Source organism: Lates calcarifer, linkage group LG10 (assembly GCF_001640805.2).
Source record: "Lates calcarifer isolate ASB-BC8 linkage group LG10, TLL_Latcal_v3, whole genome shotgun sequence".
Lineage (NCBI taxonomy): Eukaryota > Metazoa > Chordata > Actinopteri > Centropomidae > Lates > Lates calcarifer.
Window position 1 is genome coordinate 910,089 of NC_066842.1, and position 22,491 is coordinate 932,579.

Consider the following 22,491-nt stretch of genomic DNA (forward strand, 5'->3'; position numbering starts at 1 on the left):
GGATTAATAGATAGTATCATGTGTGAATTTTATTTATTAATTTATATATTCCAAATTTGCACTTTAGATTGTTAAAAAAAAAAGAGAAAAAGAAGATGCATGATGCACACCTGTTTGTGCATCTTGCTGTTTGATTTATGTATTTGTGCCTGTTGCACCTGCCGTGGTGTGATGAACTGAGGCGTTTGTTTTGAGGCCTCCAGAGGTTTTAAAGACTGGCCTGGACCTGGACCCGGTCCTGAGATTTCTGCACTTTCATAACAGTTTTCAAACACTTTAAGGACAGTGCTGGATTTGTTGCTTAGTTTTCCTCAGATGAAACACTCAGATGTTTTTTCATGAGTCACGGTTGATGAGACAGCAGACTGTAATCTCTCTCTTTCAACACCTCTTCCTCTTTCCTGTCCTCAGTCAGAAACTGGTTGGTCGATGATTCATGTTTCCAGGTTTGTTGCTTTGGAGCAGAAAAGAGAAGAGTGACTTTGAGGTTCAACTCAGTTTCCACCTCAGGATATATTTCACTAAGACTGAAGGCTCTGTTTCAACAGTCTAAGCTCATGAAGGAGGAGCACTCAGGTCGTGTCCAAACCCACTTTTGCTAGTTTACAGTTGAAAAAAAAGGTTGCAGTGCCTCTTGTGCCAGTTGATCTCTCCTCACCTCTCTTCACACCCAGCTGATCTCTTATCACAAGTGCTGCTGCTGGTGTATTTGTGTTCATTGTCAGCACATGCAGTTCAGCATCAGGTCTCTTACGTCCTTAAAATAACAGTGAAATACTGCACCACTGACTTCAGACCAGGTTTTTCTTGGTCAGCTGCTTTTCGCTACCTCTGAGGGCACTGAGATGGGTGCAAGTGCATTTGCTTTTCAAACAACGTGGACGCTGGATGGGAAAAAGATGACTCTGTAGCAAGGACACCTGCATTAAGTTTGGTTCTACTTTGTACCAGGTGTAACAGAGGACCCTAAAAGTCTGAAGCCACATTAGTGCCCTTGTGACACTCTAATGCCCCTTAAATTCCCTTTCTATGTGCACAAAACCAAAGAATACAGAAACTCAGGTGTACTGAAGAAAAGTGTTTATTTGCAGTGCGTTTACATTCAGGTGACATTTTCATGTGTTGCATAGTCCTTGTTGCATATTTGGTTTACAATCTTAAAACAACAGTAAGTGCAGGAAACAGTTGCTGCATCATTATGAGAGAGGTAAAACTCTTCAGACCTGAAGGCTGCTTTGAGATGAAAGTACTGATTCAGTTTAAACCAGGATCAGATGCTGCACATTTAACTATAAAGTTACAGACACTCGCCATGTTTGGGATGACACGACCAAAACCACCAACTTGATGGTGCACGTTTTTCCCCCCGTCAGCCAACTCCAGTCAGTATCACTGCAGGCATTTTTCTGCTGATTACTGAGCTCTGTGAGTTGCTGCCAAAGAAAAATCAATGATGCTGTTCACTGAGAGAAACTTAAAGGTGCAGTCAGACTGAGTGGATTGTTCCAGAGGTGATTGATGAGTTTGTGGCCTAAGGAGATGAGTTCAACAGCTCTTGTTATCAGCACATACAGCTCAACTCTTTTTGGTGATTCTGCAGAAAGTTTGAAGTCAGTAACTTGTTTTTTGTTTCAGGAAATTGAAAATTGAAAGTCAGCTCTGTCTGAGAAAATGAACACCATCTGCCTTCGTGCAGTCGTCCTCGTCCAACCCCTCACCTCTCAGACTGAAACCTCCACCCCGGGATGGAGGAGGAGCTCAGCAGTCGCCATTTTGACAGTGATGATGACGTCATTACTGCTGAGACCATTTTCTCTGACAGAGCTGACTTTCAATTTTCAGTTACCTGAAACAGAAAAACCACAGAAGTTATTAACTTTAAACTTTCTGTATAATCAGAGAGTTGAACGTGCAGGTAACGAGACCTTAAAGTAGAAGTTTAGATCTAAAGCTCCATGACAACTGAGCAAACCTCATCTGCTGATTGAGGTCGAAAGCCCCAGAGGAAGCTGGGAAATGTTGTCATTTTTAGCAGCTGCTTTGTAGAAGTATGGACTGCTCTTCATTTCACCCTCTCAAACAGTGCTCTCTCTGAGTGTTTGGTGTTCGAGGTTTTGTGGCACTATAACTTCCTCCCTTTGTTCCTGACAAACACACATCACGACACGTAATTCACACGACCACAGACGGTCTTTGTCAAGTAAACTAAAACAGTCACTTTAGCATTTGAACAAATACAAGGTTACTTAAAAAAACTCGTACCGTGAATGGGCCATTTGAAGTTTTGACTGGCGCAGTTAAAGCGGTTTCAGAGACAAACCAAGAACTGGAAGCAGCAACAAACACTTTATCTGGACTCTGATGTGTTTGGTTTTTATCTTTATCAGGGTTTTAAAAAACTGCTGTGGCTTCTCCAGTAACCTCTAACACATTCAGTTGTTATTTATTTACCAGTCTATGGCAAGAAGTAGGCGATTGAAGAGACATAAAACCACCGCAGAGTCATGTTTTCAGATACACTATGTGCCATATTTTACATCCTCTTCAGTGTTTCGTCACACCTACATTATCTCACATCAGCTTCTGAGACGTAGCTCTTTTTCAGCCACTTTGAGATGAAATAAAATCAAAAACTAAACTTGTCAATCTGATTCCTCCAAGATATAGTAACATTAACCTCTATAATGATCATTGAAAGACAGACCTGACCCTCTATAGTTAGAGGATACACAAAAATGAAGGATACATAATATTTTGAAAACACTAGCACCCAGCTGTGTCCCAGCAGGCTCAAATATGTGGCGTTTATGGACAAGCTGTACCTTTTAAGTGTATAATGTAAGCAACAGTACAAAAATTATATATAATATCAAGTGAAATAACAGCTTATTGTCAAGAAAATTAATGGGTTTCATACCATCAGAAATACACAGTAATTTTTTAAAGTCTGTCTTAAAAAATATCACAAGCCAACCGTCAGATCGTAGTAATTATCTTTCTACATATGGCTGTCCGGTAGTACATTAGCACCCTTTGGTTTCTACTCAGAGGCTTGACTGTTGTGTCTTCACCAAACAAACTAGAGGATCATCCTGCAGTGAACCAGGTTTTTACTGTGATTCTACTAAATCGTGAAGATCTGATCCGATCCTCAGCTCGACACTGGACGATCGTCATGTCAAATCTTCTCTTTGCTAAACTCCACAGTTCATATTCCATACTTTATTAATCAGCATTCCTGGAAAGACCTGATGCAGTTGTTGGCCAAAAAGGCAATGCAGATTACAATCAATCACACCTTCAACTGTCAACATGCCAAACCTCTGTGTCATGTAAAGTGCAGATTTACACATTTGTTACTTTCCAACACAACAGCTGTTGTTCATTTTAAACTTTAAACTCAGCAGCAACCTCAGCAGCACGTCAAAAGGGCCATTTGTAAGTTTTCTCTGCCACCGACTGTTTCCAGGTGGTGGTGATGGTTGCTTGCCAAATTGTAGATCAGTTAAAAATACTTAGAAGTCATTAAAAAAAACAGCATTCATCTCTGATATCCTGTCAGGAAACTTTGAAAATATCAAGAATTAGAGACAGAGTTTGATGTGTCTGTTATAGCCACAGCACTTCCTGCTTCAGTGGCTGGGGATCATGGGTAATATACACCATTGGGCCGTGTTTCAGTACGCAGTCAGAGCTCCGATCAATAGATTGATAGATTAATAACACTTTGATTAATATTTTGACCTGAAAAATCAACCCAGCTGTACTTTGTGTTTATTGCTAATTAGCAAATGTTAGCATGTAACTATACCTGCTGAACATTAGCCTGTTAGCGTTGTTATTGTTAGCATGCTAGTATAGCCTCTCAGCACAAGGCTGTAGACTCCGATGGTCAGTGAATAAGCAGTTTGAAGAATTGATTTGGACTGAAAACTTACATTAACATTTAGCGTTGTTAAATTATTGTATCTTTATTGTAGATTTAGATTCTGCTATTTGGTGGGACATCGTATTCATGCAATCTCTTCTGTGCTTTTTGGACTGCTGTGGTTGCTGGAAATAGGAGTAGTTAATGTTCATATCAACTGAATTTGAATCACTGATCAAATCAGAGATGTAGGCAGTGATTCATTGGACTAGAACCAGCTAAAATGATTGTTTGGAATAAAAACTATAATCAGATTTAGTGATGATAATATAAAAATTAGTTGCAGCCCTGATCTACATTTGGTTTTGAAGAGGGTGCCGCTGGTGGTCCACAGGGTGAAAGGTACCATCCAGGATTCAAGTCTGCCTCCTAAATCAGAAACATCACACTGATTGTGTGGAAAAGTAACATCTGTACACAGCTGTGTTGAAGCATTACTCCTCTTGTCAGAATGTGTCATACGACTGTCTTTACTATCGATAAGTTCAAGAGGAGCATCAGTAACATCATATGAAGGCTGACGCTGGTTGAAGGTCCTGCACTCTTCCCTTCCCTGTCTGGGTCTTTCTGCTCGACTTCCCATTGGGTCCTCTTCTTCTCCTGCTCATCCTGCCCCTCCCCCCTCCACAGTTCGTCGTCCTCTCTTACTTTGTTGATGCTGTCGCAGCTTTCGCCCTCGTGGCCTTCATAACAGTGGCAGCGAAACCTCTCGGTCAGCAGCTGCAGGTCGTCTGGAGAGTGCCACCCGGCCACAGTGAATTCCCCGTTACCTAAGGGCCAAATGCGGTAGCTCTTGGAGCTCAGGTGGAGGTAATGGCGGGCACGGGGGTTCCGGCGGACGCAGCGGCCATTCCCCTGGCACAGGAGGTCGCTGCAGACCTCGGCAGCTCGTGTCACGTTGGTGATATATTGACCCAGACGGTGGCTCAGGAAGGACTTCACCTTGGTGCAGTTATGCTGTGGAAACAAAACAACACCAAATAGTCACGATGTGATGTGTCTTGGTGGTTTGTTTGATGTGGCTGTGGGCAGCTGTTCATAATGTTAGGGCTTTGTGTGTGCCCCCTAGTGGCCAAAATTATTGCAGCTATAACTGTTACACTGACAGTAAAAGGTCCAGTGTTTGTGCCAAGATTATGATGGTTGACATCAGGCTTGGCAGATAACTGGGATTGTCCTAAACTAAGCTGAGTTTTAACAGATAGGTTGGATCCGGTAGAGGATCACAGCTTTGCACAGAAAAAGAGATTGCAAACTGCCAAGCAAATGTTTGAAACGCAGCTACGATTCTGTGCACAAACACCCCCTGAGATCTGCCTGTTTAGATGAACTCCTTCCATGTAGACAGGATCACAGCAAACCATAAAAACATGCATTATACTTTTCAAAATGTCAGAGTGGTTTCACAGCACACAGCAACCACATGATGTCAGCTTTCTATTGTCTTGGCTGTTTACAGGGGTGGTTTGTCTGGAGTCCAAAACAAATCAGGAAGCTTTAGGAAAGAATGTTTTTCACACGAAAGTAAACAGTCAGACTTCATCTGACTCGACAGCACAAATTTGGACAAAAAAAAAAGGTTTGACAGCAGATCTTCAGCTAAAACAACATATATGACCTGTATTTAAATATTCAGTGAGTCATCAGAGACACAGAGAGTAAGAGAGGGTAATTAAAGATTTAGGCAAAGGACACCTACCCTGGATGAGGTCAAGTTCATGTCGCCCCAGATGACAAATCCTGCAGCTCCCAGAGCAGCGCTCTCTCCAATTGTGTGGATCAAGTCTTTCTGCAACACGACACATAGAAACAGACATTACATCTTATGGTCACACTGACATACATTAGCCATCCAAACCACTGAAACTACACAGACATAGTGAACATTCAAAACTACAAGAAAGTACAAAGAAGAATTTAAATAAACCAAAAACATGTGAAACAAGACAAAAATTACATACTGCTGTTCAAAATGTATCTCTACTATCACATGGCATACGGTACAATATATGCAGAAGATTCTTCATTAAATATAATGAATTTATAAAGAAATAACAGTCTAAAATCAGTACTGAAAGACAATGTGGAGCAATTCTGCTCAAGATCAAGTGAAAAAGAAATTAAATATTTCTTAACTAAGCCTATGTCATGGGTTTCTCTCCCACCTTTTACCACCTGGCTGACTAAAATATATCCTTATAGATGTTTCAAAGCTTATTTCTACAATTCCAGGTCATGATGAAATTTAGGTTTAACAAAGAAACCACAGGAGACAGAAGTTTTTATTTGAGACTGAGCTGTATTTCTGTGGTTCTCCATGAGATGGCAGTAGTGAATAGATTCAGAAAGTAAAAGTCAGTGCTGTGATCAAGCTGTAGATCTGTTATGTCAGAGGTTTGTATATGCAGTTTTGTCTTTAATAAGCATCTTTGTTTAAGTTGCATTAGTTTGATTGTGGCTTATGAAGCTTTTCCTCAGTAAACTGATCTCAGAATCAAAAGAAGTTTAAATCTCTGGGGTCGGTTACAACGGTAATAACAAACCTTTGTATTTCAAATTACAGAGCGGTGAGTGACTGAGGGTTTGGGAGCTCTGTATTGTTATTTAATTTATTTATTTTTCTGGGTAATGGCCTTCATTACAGGTTTTGGCTTGGACCTCAACCAAAACCAACAAAGTCACTGGTTTCCATAGAGTCCACAAATCTTTGTTTATAATTAAATGTTTCAGTCCATCCTAACCTGTCGTTTGTAGAGACAAACAGATAAGTCATTGTTTTAGGATGAGTAAGTATCCCCCGAAACCTTTAAAATGACGTTTTAAATATTAGTTCCTTGTAGAAGAACTGGCAGTTATTTTTTGATTTAAAACAAGAACATATTAAAATGACTAAATGATGCACTGAAGTGTAGTGAAGGTCATGGAAGTTCATTTTTTATTGGCTGTTAAGTTAATGTATTCTAATTTTAGTCATGGAGAGTTTTTCTTTGCAATTTGCAATACGTCTGAGGAAATTGTTGATATTCCCAACAGCTTCAATCTTTTCCCCCTTGTCTTTGCATTTCCTGCATTACAGCTAGCTTGCTAAACTGTACATAATTTCCTGTGTCACAACCGTGAGTTCACACATTCCTTTTGAAGGCAGCAACAGTTTGTGATGGTTAACTACTAGTGAAATCAGGTTTTTGATGGTTCTAACCTTTATATTTTACTGGTTGCTAAAAAGTGGGTTTGGTTTTGTGAATACAGAGGCACAAAATGGACCTGTAGCTGTTAGCTCCAACTTAAAGTTCAAAAGAATGTGGGGAAAAAAGATAAACCTCTTTCCACATTTAACATGATGTAACTATACTGAGATACAAAACTTTAAAACAAACAGGGAAATTGAGTACTTTGCTGTGCAACAATGTGGCAACAGGAAAACATAACTGTCCAACCAGAGCTCAGTATGTAAATTGTGTGCTTATTACGAAACACAAAGTAATACAACTACATTGCTTTCTAAACTTAATATCTTACTGCGGTGAGGAAGGCCAGGGCCTCGTCTCGGTATCCCAGCCTTAGGTACACGTAGGTTGGGAGGTCGTACTCCTTAGAGGTCAGCGAGGCAACACGAAGCGACTCTCTGATCCTGTGCTGGGTGAAGTGCAGGTTGCTGATACTGTTGATGTGACTTTTCCTGATTGCCACTGAGGGGAAGAGCGCTGTGCTGCTGTTCCACAGCCACAGCAGCTCGTCGTTCCTCAGCCTCTCCAGCAGGGGGCAGAAGCCCGTGTAGTTCTGATCATGCAGGTTGTAGTTGTGGCAGTCAGGGTAGAGGTAGAAACCCCAGAGGCCGTTGGGGCGAAGGCGTGTCCCCAGCTGAATAGTCCTCTGCATGAACTCCTTGGCACTTTTCTCAAACCGCCGGCGTGCCAGCTCCTCCACCTGCGCCGCCGTCACGTTCACGTATGCCTTTGTGGCCAGTTCCCTTGACTTTTGCCGGTAGATGTCCTTCTTGTGCCAGTTACGGCTCCACTGAGGCCGCCAGAACTCCCAGTCGATGACGGCAAGGCCGCGGAAGTCCTCTGCAGGGATGAAGTGGTTGATGTCCTGGTAGGCCTTGAACAGGTGCAGGTCCAGGCTGCAGTTCTGTGGTAGGCCGCCGTGAACGGCAGTACCCTGCGGGGTGTAGTGAGGGTAGTAGCCCAGCCGGTTGGCGTAGAAGATGGTGACATTCTGGCCCGTCCAATCAGCACGTGGGCTCCCGTGGATTTGGAAGAGACGGTTGAGGTTTATGGTGACGTTATACTTGTGGGTGCACATGTCCAACGGGGCGTTCCAGGCTGCAATGAAGGGCTTCCTGTTGATCAAGGGCAGCTTAGCAGGTTTCTGACCAAAGGCAGCATGGAAGAGCAGAAACAGCCAGGAACAGGTGAGGGCAACAGGTACGACATGGTGGGAGGAGGATGTCCCGCCCACTGGCACCACAGGCATCCTTGGGTTCAGGAGGAGCAGCTGTCAATCATCCTGAGGGAGGGACAAAGATGCAGGAAAGACAAAAAACAAAAACTTTAAATACTTTAGTAATAAATAATTTTAATACTTTGCTTTTACGTGTGATGAGCAGAGCTGTTTTTCCATCTTCAACCTCGTAAGAAACTAAATCCTCATTTATTTAGCAGCTGGTGAAATTAGAAGTCCTTGGAGATCCCAGTAGTTTTCAGAGAATCTAATGTTACAATATGCTACAATACAATGGTTAGATGGATGGATAGATTGATGGATTGATGGATGGATGGGTGGGTGGATTGGATGGATTGGATTTTCATTCACAGTGCTCTGGCTCTTTCCACTCCCTAGAGACTGAATCCTGATGATTTAGGTGACCTTCTGACCTTTCCTCTAGCACCGCCAACAAGACAAATTTTCCAGTTGTCCAGAAAAAATATATAAAAACCACTGGTCAGAGTGACGTGAACCTTCCTGAATACATCTCCCCAACTGATGAACCCTTTAGACTTTAATGACCCCATGACTTTTCCTTTGCCACAGCCCTCAGGACAAACCTTATTCAAATGGCCTTAGACGGCTGTTTGCCTGGATGGAGAAACAATCAGAGCATGGTTGACCGTTAAAATGTCAACTTCCTGTGTAGCTAGCCACATCCACAGTCAAATTTCTATCCAAAATTAGTGCAAATTTTAACTAAATTTCCAGAAAATGGGCAAAAGAAAATGGGTTTTGGCACATTGATCAGATTAAACAAGACATTTGTAGACGTCACCTTTGGCTCTGGGAAACTGTGATGGGTGTTTTTTTAACTATTTTACATTTTATAGAAAAAACAAGTCAGTTTGTTTAGAAAGTACAAGGCAGATTAGTTGTGTAATGTCTCGCTAAGTTTCGTGCTGTTTCCATTTCCTGTTTTGTTGTGTACTCCGCTATCATGTCATGTGAATTTTATCTCGTGACCACTGTTGCCCTCAGAGACATAAATAGCTCTGGTCTCATTTCCACGGCACCCAGGGGTCAGAGGTCACAGAGAGGAAATCAGTTGACACCCAGGGATTGGAACGAGGACTTCAGCTGCACAGACCGCTGTTTTCCTGTCCACATCTAGTCTTCCTCTGACCAGAGCTGAAGCCTCAGGCCACAATGACAGGGCTCTGCTGCCAAATGTCTCAGTGAGGTTCGGTGTTTGCTGGAGTCTCTGCGTCTTACATACAGCCAGCTGAAGAGCAGACAAATCACAAGTCTGAAATCTGTACTCAAATCTTTTCAGTCTAGTTTTTCTCTGAGTTGGTTAGTGAAATTCAGGAATACATGTCTTACCTGCATAAACATATCTTGTACTTTAGTCTAAGAATCAAAGATGGTTTAATAACACTCAGTCTAAAAGTCTGACCCTGTATCTTGGATATTTCAGTTATATAGTCATCTTGGTCACTTCTCAAATAACCACATCAGCTAAATTTGACATTTTAATTTAAACCTCATGTTAAGGTTAATGCTGTTTTGGTTAGAGTTGGGGTTAGTAAGTAGAGAAATGACGTGGCATGAAATGACACACAAGAAGCAAACAATGCATAGTGATAATACATGAAATGACTTCAGGTAAATGGCATATTATTCATGCCATTTGGTGAGACCAGGAAGTGACTGTTTGTATTTCTCATTTGAAAGTTACAAAGCTCAGTTCAAAGATGCAAAACAACCACAAAGAGAAGAAAAACGACCAAAAAATGTCTCTTTTGTCTCCAGCTGACAGACAACTGCTGGCATTTTAGGGCTAAAACAAATGATTATATTCATTATCCATTAGTCTGACAATTATTTTCCTCCAACAACATTTACTGTATATTAATCTGTTAGCCTTCGACTCTCTTAAACGAGCTATATGTAATTGTTTTACTTTAAAACATTCAAAATTTAACTAAAAATATCAACCAAATGTGAAGAACAGTTTTGACATATAGGTTTTGTATTGCAGAGATTTCTTCTGAAGTTAGCGTGCTAACCAGCTAGCCACAGTCCATCCCCATCTTGTAATACCAGTCTGAAGCTGGCAGTTGTGTAATGGTTCATAGTTCTGCATCTGAAACAAAGGCATTGTTTCATGTTAATTTAAACAGTGGTATTCTTAAAGCGCTGTACAGGATTTTCATTTTGTTCTTATAATTTTATGAGTTATTTTTTTCCTCTCTGAGTTATGTCTGTTTGGAATCAAAGTCTTTTCCTTTCTTTATGTTGCTGCCAGTTTCTCCCTGTAGGTTTGGAAATAATTTGACTGCGTTTACTGAGAACAGATCGTTTTTCAAAGTCGCTTGTGACTGCGGTGTTGCAGTAAATGTATGGATGTTTGGCTGGTTAATGGCTCTTAATGTTTGAAATCACTTCCATCTGAAGCCTGGCAGAGAGCAGAGCAGACGTGATTAGATGACAGGAATGTTTCTGATTTTAACCATTTTTTAACTTGGTTTTACATCTTTACACAGCTAATTCTTCTCTTATTTCTCTTCATAGTTTAATTCCTGGTTGAAATCTCTGAGCTCTACTCACAGGTGATGCGTGACAGATCTCTATCCTGCCATGCTGTGTGTGATTTTTCCGACTTATGTCAGAGTTTTCACAATCTGCAGGATTTAAATACTAAAACAACCCATGTGAACTTTAAACAGCTAATATAAGCGTTTTCAGATCTCTTATGTTTATGGTTTTGTGATGTTTAGGCAACTAAAATGATTTTGTTTAGGTTAAAGAAAGATTGTTATCAAGGTTAGAAGAGACCAGTTGTTATTGTTGATGCAAGACAAGATGTAAAATGTTTCATGTTTCACATCAGTGATTTCCAGTCATTGATGCTCTAGAAAAGCAGACATACCTTGACTACTTCTGTCTGTATGGTGTCATTCAAAACTCTTAGCGTTGTGTGATTCACTTGGCCAGTGTGTGTTGTCAACCATCTCATGGACGTGTTGTGCTTCAATTTTGACCAGTACAAACATACTTTAAGTCTTCATTTAAAGTCTGCATGAAGTTTATCTGTTCAGTTAAGTGACAGATACTGTATGTCTCAGTTTACTTTACAGCCAGGAAGTACTGATTAATCCAGTATCAGGTACTTCCAGAATTGTTGTCTGTTGATCAACTGACTAATTAATTTACTAATTTTTCCAACTTCAAGTAGATTGTAAGATGATCTGATATAACACAGAGAGAGCAGCGTCAGATTAAACACATTGGAGTTCATGTTTAAAGCTTTGGCTTTGAGTCAAAGTGAATTATTTATCCAGAGGAGCTTGGAGCCGCGGGCCGGTCTGGCATCGATTAAGATAAGAGTTTGTTGATGTCTGTGGTTCTTGTGGAGTGGCTCCACTCGCTCAACAAATGCAAGAAAAAGAGAGACCAGTCTAATTTTCAGTGTCTCTGTTGGAAAATTTGGGTGAATTTGAGCCACAGCTTAGAGCGTCTGAAGTTTAGTCGTTTCTTCGTCCTCTCTGCAGCATCCCTGAGCTGAGTGATGATGCAGAGCAAAGGTCAGAAGGAAGACGTAATACAGGAGTACTGGTGCACCACCTCACAGTTCTGTGTAACTCTGCATCTGATAAAAGATCAAGTTATGATCCCTTGTCTGTGTGAAAAACTACATCTTATCATTGGTGCGTGGTTCAGTGTTTTGCCGCGCGACCTCGACAACCTCAGCAACTAATTTCACACCAGTTTCTCCTGGAACACGAGGGAATTCATGGCCAAAGAAAGCATTTTGAACTCAGGAGTGAACAAAGTTGACAGTTTGATGGAGACATTTCTGAGAGGATAGAAAGATGAGAACAGTGAGCACATTCAGAGATGCCAGGGGAGGAAGAAGCTTGTCTGGGTTTGATGTGTGGGAATCGAGCCGAACCCCTGATGGAGGGCTGAAGGCCAGAAGCCAAAATACCAGATTTTCTCACATATACCATCTGCCATGTAAATATGTTCCAACACCAACCGGACGTCACCAAGTCACATTACCTCTCAACACAGTCTGAATCTGACTGCACGAACGCTTCAAACACAGTGAAAGCATTGGACTGTTGTACGATAATTTAACTGGCCTGTATCTGCAGATCATAAATAGATACCTGCAGGATGTTCGGGTTCTGCAAGTTGAAGTGTAAAAGGTTTCCTGGAAGGAGAAAACTCAACCTGAAAACTGAGGGAGTGATTTGGAAAATGCTCTGCACCATTTAAAATTATACTTGTATATTTCTTTGGTCAGTCTGGAATTTAAGTTTGTTCAAAGTTCATCCCTGTTTCTTCCTCATAGGTTAATTCTTCAGGCATGTTTTATAAGCTGCGTGGACATGACTCAGGCTTTATACAGGATGTGTAGTGCACATGATGAATAAAAGATCTGAGGCTGCAACTAATTATATTTACAATAAACCAATTTCTTTGTGTTATGGATACGGATGAAACAATTGTAAGTTTTTGTGGGAGCAGTGTTTTTTGGTTAATTTATTCCATAAAATGTCATGGCTTTTACAAGAGTTCAAGGTTATGTGTTCAAAGGTTTTGTCTTGAATCAGTAAACCAATACTGAGGCCTGTCAATGCGTATGAGAGCCTGCGTAAGATGGATTCAAATTCACCTTGACCTCTGGGTTCTTGACCCCAGGAACAAGCTTCATTTTTGTTAAGACAAATCAAAGAGAAGCTAGATGGGAGACTGCATCATGTTTCAGAAATCTTAGGCTAGCCTGGATGTGTCATCATGACTTTGGCTCTACAGAACTGATTTTAAAAACAAGATTCATGTCACTTAAAGTGCAACATAGACCGTACGCACTGTATAGACAGAGGATGTAATCAGGGTACAGTAACCAGGCCAGCTGCTGTGTGCTGTTATATCTCGCTCTGGATCCAAACGTTGGATGGACCAACTGATCAACTGATCGACTTCATTCTCATCAGAATCCTGTGGTGGCCCATGTGATTCTTCAACTGAAAATGAACCCTGAAAATCCTCAAACCTCTCCTCAGTTGCTCAGTAACATTACTCTGCATCAGGACTTTCCATGAATCACACACGAACGCTGGTTGAAGCATGTTAACCAGAGCAAAGAGAGACATTTTTACAAATATTCCTGGTGACCGAATGTGGTCATGATTCATGTTCCTCACACGAGAGCCTGAAAACAAAAGCTGGAGAGAACGGGAACCACCACCAAGGCTGAAATCTTTCCACTCGGCCCGAGCCAAGGCTAATCCAGAGCCTGGTGAGCACCGAGGCTCCAGAAATCACTCTGTTTGGGGTGGGTTTGTCAGATGGAGAAAACAGATGGATTGACCTCAGAGGGAGGGAGAAGACAGAGCTAATGGAGATGAATATAAAGACAGAAAAACAGAATCTGATATTTTTCAGAAAGTGACAAGTCTGTCGACAGTCTGTGGGTCCTTGTTTATCAGTGGTGGTCATTACTTTTTCCCTTCGTTTTCATCTCAGTGTCAGAATTCTACCCGTTCATAGCAACGTCTATTGAAGAGGAAGATGGAGAAAGATATTTCATGGCAGATACTGTGAAGGATGTGAAGCTTTGAAGATTTCCACTTAAAATTAGTAAAAATAAAAAGATATGGCCAACATTAAAAAGAATTTTAGCCATTAAATTTTCATTTTGGCACATGCCCATTAAAGTTAATACGTATATACAAAGTGAATTTGAGTTGGGATGATACTGGATATCAGCAGATACCAACATCAATATTTGAGAGTTTAAAAACTCACTGAAAATATATTGTCACATTTTTGTTTCCATAAACAGAAAAGCTGCTGTTTTCCCCCAAAAATAATTTTCTGTTTGACAAGATAATTACCTGTGTGGACAAAATATGAAGAGATTAATTGGACTTTAGGGGCCCAATAGTTTAACCTTTGAAAGGGGCCATTCTGCATAATGAGTACTTTTCCTTTTGATACCACAATTAGCTAAATACTCCACTATTGGTTGCTCAGATCAGCTGCCATGCTGTATTGATCGGGTTCCACTGTCAATCAATGACTCATTGAATGGATTGACAAACTAAAGCTGCACAATTAACAATTATTGACAGCCGCTATAATTTATAGGATTTCAGTCACAAAATCTTCCTTGTTTTCTAAATTGATGCAACAATTGATGCAAAGATTTCCTCCAGAATAATTTCTGAAATATTTACCTGCTGTAAAATATGACGTTCTCCCATGGGGATCAATAAGCACAAGTTTGACTTCCCCTCATCATTTAAAGTGATGATCACCTACAAATCCTGACGTGATTCTCCACATCAGTAATATCTCGTAAGATGTCAGTACAACATACATCGCTACAGGTTCATCATCAGAATTCTTGATGAGCATCCTTCAGATTAACTCATCTTCTCTCATCTCATTTCGCGGCAGAGCTTAATGCACCGTCCTGAAATCCCATCAGCTAATCAAGACTCAGCTTTTGATCTTTAACCTCAGACACTTAAACCCTCTTGTCTCTCTGTGGAGAGCAGACTGAAAAACAACAAGCTCCCATAAACAGTAAAGAACTTTTTATAGCCGGCTGTGATGAACTTGTGTTCTTACTGATGTTCCTCGACAACCATGACCTCCTTCGTTGTCGACTGTTTACTGTAACTTGTAATGAGTCAGAGCATCTGCTGAATCACTGAGTCTCTACCTAAATGGGACCTTTAATGTTCCCAGTTCAACTATTGTGCAGCTTTTCAGCAAAAACACCTCTTGAGAGACCATAAAAAATGTGCTGCTCCACGACCGATTTCTAAACTTTCTCCACTGCAAGGGGGTTGTTAAGGATAAGCCAACATTCCTTGCATGACAGGGCGCTCCCCCCTTTCCTCCTCCTCCTCCCCCTTCCTGCATCACACAAAACAGACGCTGAAGCCATGCTGTAACACCGGGGGTTACCGCCACCCTCAAGGTTTAAAAATACACCATGTTTTCATCTTTGTGCAGCAAAACAAAAGCTGCAGGAAACAAACTTGGTTTTTGATTTTAATATTTCTTTACTCACCTGTAGATGCTGCACATTGACCAATGCTTAGCAGTCCGGGGGATGGTGGGGGGCTCCTTTTCAGGGTCACCGTAGGGGTCATGGTGGCCCTCACCATCATACGTCCATCAGGTCTGCATCCACTTTTGTCAGTCTGAAACACAAAGCCAGCCATCCACACTTATATACAGCCCAGAGAGGAGAGGGAGGAGAAAACGCCACCACCACAACACAACGATTAGGGAGCAGAGAGGGGAGGGAGGGTGGGACGAGAGACATAGAGACACACAGTAAAGACAGAGAGAGAGAGAGAGGCTTTAAATCCCTGTGAGTTTGCTGAGCTCCTCTGAGGTCTGATCCTCTCTGGTAGAAAAGTCTCAACTCATCCACTTCAATCAGCTTCAGACAGGAAGACAGACGTAAACACACAGTTGTCAATAATTACTGCGTGTCGAACTTTATTTTTCTACAAGTTAGTCTGAGTCCAGGAAAACTTATTTTGTCTTGATTCTTCATTAATGTGTAATGTTCTTTGTGAACTGAGGTGAAACACAAGTTGACAGTGTTTCAGATTGAGCTCAGATTTGCTCTTATTCCAGGCCTTTATGAACTGACTTCATAAACAACATTAATTAAATAATTTTAATGTTTGGAAAAGGAGGACTCTGTGGTTTTCTTGTTAAAAATGATTTATTCAGCTGATCAGCAGTGTTACTTCATCCTCTCAGGCAGTTTGGTTCAGGTTGGTGGAGGATACATACGAGTGACAGATTAAAGGAAAAACAAGGTGCCTTAGTGAGGTGCTGGACCACCACGAACCTCCAGAACAGCTTCTCCTTGGCACTGATTCTCTGAGTCTCTGAACGCTACTGGAACACTGTTCATCCAAAATATATTCCCTCACTGGGCTGAGATCTGGCAACTGTGAAGGTCAAAGCCTCTGATTCACATTGTGCCCGGTGGACTGAGTCATTGATCCTGTTTCTCATGTTTCAGGTTTTTCCTTTAATTTGTCACCCATCTCCACGTCCCCTGTGCTTATCCTAACCAGCAGTTTATTACATCACCATTTGTGATTTGTCATTTTATGTGTTTATTTTTCTACTGAAAGCAAATATGTGTTTTTTTTGGACCACATTGTATTTTTATTTGCAGGCATAGTTTACATGGGTATGAGCACCTCTGATTGGGAATCACTGATATCTCTTTTCAGGCTGGTGTAGAAGTGACTCCTTTTCAGAACATTTCCTGTCTCTCTACATGGTCGCTATCAAATAAAAGCCCAAAAAATACTTTTAAAAAAGTTTTTGGATTTGTAACTAACATCAGAGCCTGAAATAAACAATAGATGCTGCATTTCTTGTGCCGTCTGCACCACTACATTCACTTTTGTACCAACACTTTCTTTCCTCGCTGTCCCTCTCAGACCAGTTTAATAAGTGAAAACACACTAATCCAACAACCCTGAGAAAATCTCTGTTTCACAAAGAACAGGAAGTCATCAGGGTCTCAGAAGTGTCACATGACAACGTGCATCTATTCATTTTTCCTGCCAAAATAAATGTGCAGCTGAGTTAACGAGCATCTTCATCTCCATGCATTTCTTAATTTGTATTCTCACTCCTCAGCAGAGTGTGACTGTGCTGATTAAATGACATTACATGTGGACCCAGCACTTTAACCCAGCCCGAGCCGAGATTCCAGTGGTTAACCACACATATTTACAACCAGGAGACAAAAGTCACAGCGAACTCGATCCCTTCTGGTCCCTCTGTTAAATATACACATGGATTTTCCCTTTTTAACTGTGTGTTTTCATGCTGAGTAAATATGTCAACAGCATTCACAGTCACCTACATCTGAAGTATAGTCTGTATTTTTTAATGCTACATGGCCTTGTTAGATTATGGGACATTATATTATTATGGGAGAAACCTGATGCTCTCGCTCCATCAGTAGAACTTGTGTTACCTATAATTAAAATATTAACAACCTAAATCATCTGTGTTCATTCATTACGAGCATGAGAGAGTGTTTCTGTGCTACGAAGCATCCAGTGGATCTAAAAATTGTTGTTTTGTTTTGTTTTTTTTTTAATGTAATAAGCCTCATAAACTTGACTCTCTCTAGAGTATGTTCTAGTGTATGTTGGAATTCAAAATTAAAGGTATAGTGTATTTTTTCTGCATTAAAATGTCTAAAAACAAAAATACCTGTTTTATATGTTGTTGAGTTGTGTTCTTAGATTATCCCAGATGTTTCCAGCAATTTTCAAACCCTAGAGAAATCTGTAATTGTGGTTGTCAGAAGCATCAAATTGACTTTTTATCTAGTCTGAAGCCTTATTTTTAAGATGCATGCTTTAGATCTTGGTGTTTTTTAACTTTATATTTGAACCAGATGAAGGATTTTAGTCATCAGACGTCTGGATTTGAAGTTATCAGAGAAACAAGCTAAGCTACCGTTAGCAGCAGAAACACTGATTTTTAACTAATGTATGTAAAATAATGTCAAAATGTAAATTTCTTCCAGATTTAATCAGCTGATCTGTTTGTTTTGGAGAGGAGGAGACCTCTGAGGAGAATTCAGCTCCTGGTAAAAACCTCCTGGTTGATGCTGAAGGAACCCTAACCAAAAACTCCCATGATCCCATGCTACTTCATGACATCACCAAACTCCAAGATGGCATCAGGTAAATAATCATGTTCTAAGAATTAATGTTAATTTGTAGAGGCTAATGTTGGCCTACTTTCACCTCTTAGTTGAATGTTCTGAAACCAACTGGGCGACTGATAGAAGATGATTTTCTAACCAAATTCCAAACAAGAAATTATCACGTCTTCAGCATTATCTTTTATTCAGACGACTGACTAGTTTCTGTTGCTGGGATTATGACTAACTACCTAATCAGAGCATGCTCAGTCCTGGTTCTGCTCAGGCCAAATCAAAAGTTTACAGTTTTATGTATCACCGATTAGCCTCAATGGACTTTGCAATCTGTACAACAACACCCTGTGTCCGTAGACCCTCAACAAAGCTGATCCTTATTGATCTGTCACCTGTAAAATCTCATTAATCTCAGCATGGTAGTCATGGTAGTCTCTTGAAGACGTTTCACATTTGAAACGTCTTCAAGGAACCATAAAGAAGTCCAGTTGCCTTCGACTCTAGCACTTAAGACTAGGCTAGCAGTTTTCCCCTGCTTCCAGTCTTTTTGCTAAGGTAGGCTAAACACATCCTGGATTTATCCTGGATTTTGTTCTGGACATCCAGAGGTGAAACTGACATCCATCTCGTGTGGTTCTGGAGAAGACAGAGAACAAGAGGGTTTACCTAAACTTGGGTTTTGTTTTTCTGAGATACAGCATCAAAACGAGTGTGTGTGTGTTTGTGTGTGTTTCCTTTAAATTACCAGCTGCTGAGAGTCGACCTCAGATGTTTTTCCTCTCTCCTGGATAATCAGTCATCAGTGAGTTCCTCAGATCTTCTCTCTCAACTCATCAGGTGCAGTTTTCTCTAATTTGTTTCCTCACCAATTTGGTCTTTTTCAAACAAAAGCTCACAATCAGTCACAGACAGTCGATGTGAGTGTCCGTCATTTGTGACGGACTGTGGGCTGTAATCACATGCTCTGAATTTCTGTGTAGGATGGATGTGAGAAGGCAGTTTGTTGTAGGTGAGGAGAAATCAGAGGGACATTGTTTGGTGAAGTCATCTGTGTTTGATTGTGTTTTCTGATGCTGGCGGCAAAACTTTCCCTGAATAACCAGAAGCTGTTTTCCATTAAAAGAAAGAGCCAGAGGAGCCAAAGTGTTTAGGAACAACAAAAATTTCTGAGCTGTTAAATCTGACTAATGAGGAGGAAATAAATAAACAAGGTACGCTGGTTAAATCTGACATACAAACTTAACATCAACGCAGCAGATATGGAGCTGCAGCTCAGCGTATAACTTTTGTCCTCAGGTCCTCCATTCCAGATCTCATAGGTCATTTCATTGTTTCATGGATCAAAGCTCCAGCTGTTCCACCTAGAGCTCCCCCTAGAGGCCCGGAGAACCTCCATTGTGTTATGCAGCTTTTTTTCTGTCGCATTTGTTTTCTGTGTTTGTGTTTCTGGTTTTGCATCGTTTCTGTGTTAGCAGTGTCTGTCCGTCCATCCATCCATCCATCCATCCATCCATCCATCCATCCATTTTCCTCTGCTAATCTGGGGTCAGGTCACGGTAACAGGCAACAGGAACCTCAAGTTGTTCCCAGGCCAGATGAGCTATATAATCTCTCCAGTGAGTTCTGGGTGTACCCTGGGGTCTCCTCCCACTTGTACCTGGAAAACCTCCAGAGAAAGTCGCCCAGGAGGATTCTGATCAGATCCCCAAACCACCTCAACTGGCTCCTTTCCTTTTCCTACGGAGAAAACTCATTTTGACTGCTTGTATCTGCGATGTTGTTTTTTCGGAACGTAGACTGACTGTTAAATCTAGAGCTTTGCCTTCTGGCTCCCTCCTCACCACAACAGTCTGGTACAACGTTCACATTAATGCTGACACTGCACCAATTCACCTGTCGATCTCTTGCTCTGGTATTAGCAGTGTGTTTGCTGTTAATGTTTTTGTCCTGTTTTCCTGAAGCACGTCTCTGTCATTGTTTTTCATTTTGGTATGTGTTTTTGACTTGACATTGTTACCGAATTTGCAGTGATGGAAATGTTTTGGGCCGTTGCCAGCCACTGTACTAACCAAGTTACAGTAGCATTAGCTTGTTCAGAGTGAGTTAATTTTAGATTTGTTTGACCCAGCAGCAGCAGTGACCTGTTGAGAGCAGTGTGTTGTATTTATCATTTAGTTCGTAAAATGTCAGATAGTCGTGGTGACGACTTCACCCAGCCTGTTGTAAAACCCAAACATATTTAATTGATGAGGCACAAACACACATGTGCAATAAAGGACAGACTGAACTCTATACAAACAAACACACACTCTTTGTCCTAACTCATACAAATATTTAAATGATGCACATTTATTACTCAAACTCAGAAAAACACAATTACAGACTGATTTCATAATACCTCAACCCCTCTGTATGTGTGTGTGAAGGAAACCACATTCCCACCGAGGGTGGAGTGGGGGTGGTGGTGGGCAGTGTATTTGGATTCCTCTGGCCTGGCGCTGTGATCCTGAGTGCAGATTTGTTTCCACCACCTCTGTGGATGAAAGGCCCACCCTGAACCAATACACCCCCTCCTCACCCCTCCTCCCCCTCCCCCTCCCACTCACTCAACCCTGCACAGAAACCTCAGCATCCCCCCGGCCGCGGCGGTCGGATTCTCCTCACGAACATATGGACTGTGTTATGGAAATGTCTGAGCACAGACAGCATGGATCCTCCGGCTGCTTTAATAGCCTCGACTGTAATGAGGCATCAAGTTGCCCAGGGAGGAAGCGATGGTTCGGGGGTCGGTCCACGTTCAGCTTTAGGTCGTTTGATTCAGAGGGTTTCAGGAGAAAATGAGGTGATTTTCATCGGGTAGACATTGACAGCGCCTGCTCCTGCAGAACGACGGTCGACAGAAATTCAGTTTAAAAGAGGGGAAACTGAAAACTAATCTCTGCGGCTGCTGCAGATAAAGGTTGTTGTCCCCTCGTCATATTGACTGATTGAACTGTTGGTTCCCTCTCACTCCCATTTCCTTACATTTTAATCAAAACATACAGGTAGTTGTGCATGTCTTAGCCCCTGTACAACAATTTACTTATTTTAAACTGAAATTTTTCAAAAGATGTTTAGAAAGATCCAAAAACGTCAACGTATCAAAAGTCGGTGGGTGAGGATGAAAGCTTCTGTCAGTGTCTTAGAGTGCAAGCATATGGCTATTTTCTGGAGGCAGTAAACTGTACTCATACTGAACGATGGCTTTAGATTTGACTTTAGCATCTGTTATCATGAGGACAGAGGAGGCAGATTAATTAAATGGCTGTGATCTGATCTGGAACCTTCTTCAGAGGTGATTTGAGCAATTGGATTTCAGTCTTAAAGGCTTCTTGGAGCTTTTTTGAGATCACATAGTGATCCAATCCCTCCAAGGAACATCAAGTGTAAATGAGGTCTAAAGGCTGGGTTGTGCTGCTGTGTAGGATTGATGTAGAACCTATGCAAATGGCCTTTGACCTTCCAGTTGTACTCAGAAGTTGGAATTTCTAAGTTCCTAGTTGGAAGTTTCAACTAGCTACGAGGTCGGATTTCCAACTCAGAAAGTCAGAGCAACCCCACCAACCCCAACAAGATGGCTGCTACTCACATCAATAGTGGTGAACACTGCTCATTTTACTGTTTATAGCAGTTTTGTGTTTTTAACAACAGAATGACAAATCAAACCAAGTATTTTTTACACAATTAATGTTTCCAATAAAGATAATAATGATTAGATGATAACTGTCCAGGAGATTTCCTCAAATGCCCATCCCTGGTGTGGAGTTCAGGCAGATGAAGGCTCCAGTGCTTCCTCTTCCTCCCTGTTAGCCTCCCATAGAGACTATAAGACATCTTATCTCATCTGAAGTTGTATAACAAAGTTTAGAGTAAAGTATAATTATTGTTTCCTGTTTAAAACGCCAGCATCATACAGCACCTCTCTCTCTCTGCTTTCATGTTTTTATCAGGCCATCACGTAAAAAGGAAATGTGCATACTTTCTTTCATCACAGTCAGTCTGCTGTGGCTCTGACCTTTGACCTCTGGGGACTGAAGCTTATTCTGCAGTTATGAGCGCAGTTTAAACAGACATTGTGAGGGCGCAGTGATCTGCTGGAGTCGCTGCCCTCCTGTGCAGTCTTGTGGTTTTCTTTCACATACGTCAGTGAATTTCACAGGCAGTGTGTTTTGTTGCTGGGTTGCCAGTTTTCCCCGGCAGTTATATTATTGTTTCTGATGCCATCTTCAGCCCACCGACCTAACTCTGCATTTTATGGCCCCCAAGGAGCTTCACAGAATCATAGTGTTGATGTAGGATCAGGATCTGAGAGGCCAACTGGATTTCAAAATCAACAGACTGACGCCGGGGT

General features: G+C 41.3%; 1 protein-coding gene and 1 long non-coding RNA gene across 3 annotated transcripts in view; one reads left to right on the plus strand and one right to left on the minus strand.

Annotated features, from left to right (window-relative positions):
* LOC127142835 (uncharacterized) overlaps positions 1-20,168 on the plus strand; it is a 31,266-nt gene extending 11,098 nt beyond the window's left edge. For both annotated transcript variants that reach the window (XR_007813912.1, XR_007813913.1), the window contains 2 exons: positions 17,967-18,126; positions 18,850-20,168. This is a non-coding gene — a long non-coding RNA (uncharacterized LOC127142835). The remainder of the gene's footprint in view (positions 1-17,966; positions 18,127-18,849) is intronic.
* On the minus strand, positions 1,066-15,627 carry LOC108903041 (hyaluronidase-4). The gene is made up of 4 exons (XM_018705124.2): positions 15,456-15,627; positions 7,448-8,437; positions 5,628-5,717; positions 1,066-4,885 (listed from the first exon to the last, which is right to left on the minus strand). The coding sequence occupies exons 2-4, from the start codon at positions 8,402-8,404 to the stop codon at positions 4,385-4,387; spliced, it is 1,548 nt and encodes a 515-aa protein (XP_018560640.1). The 5' UTR covers positions 8,405-8,437; positions 15,456-15,627; the 3' UTR covers positions 1,066-4,384.
* Positions 20,169-22,491: the final 2,323 nt, after the last annotated feature.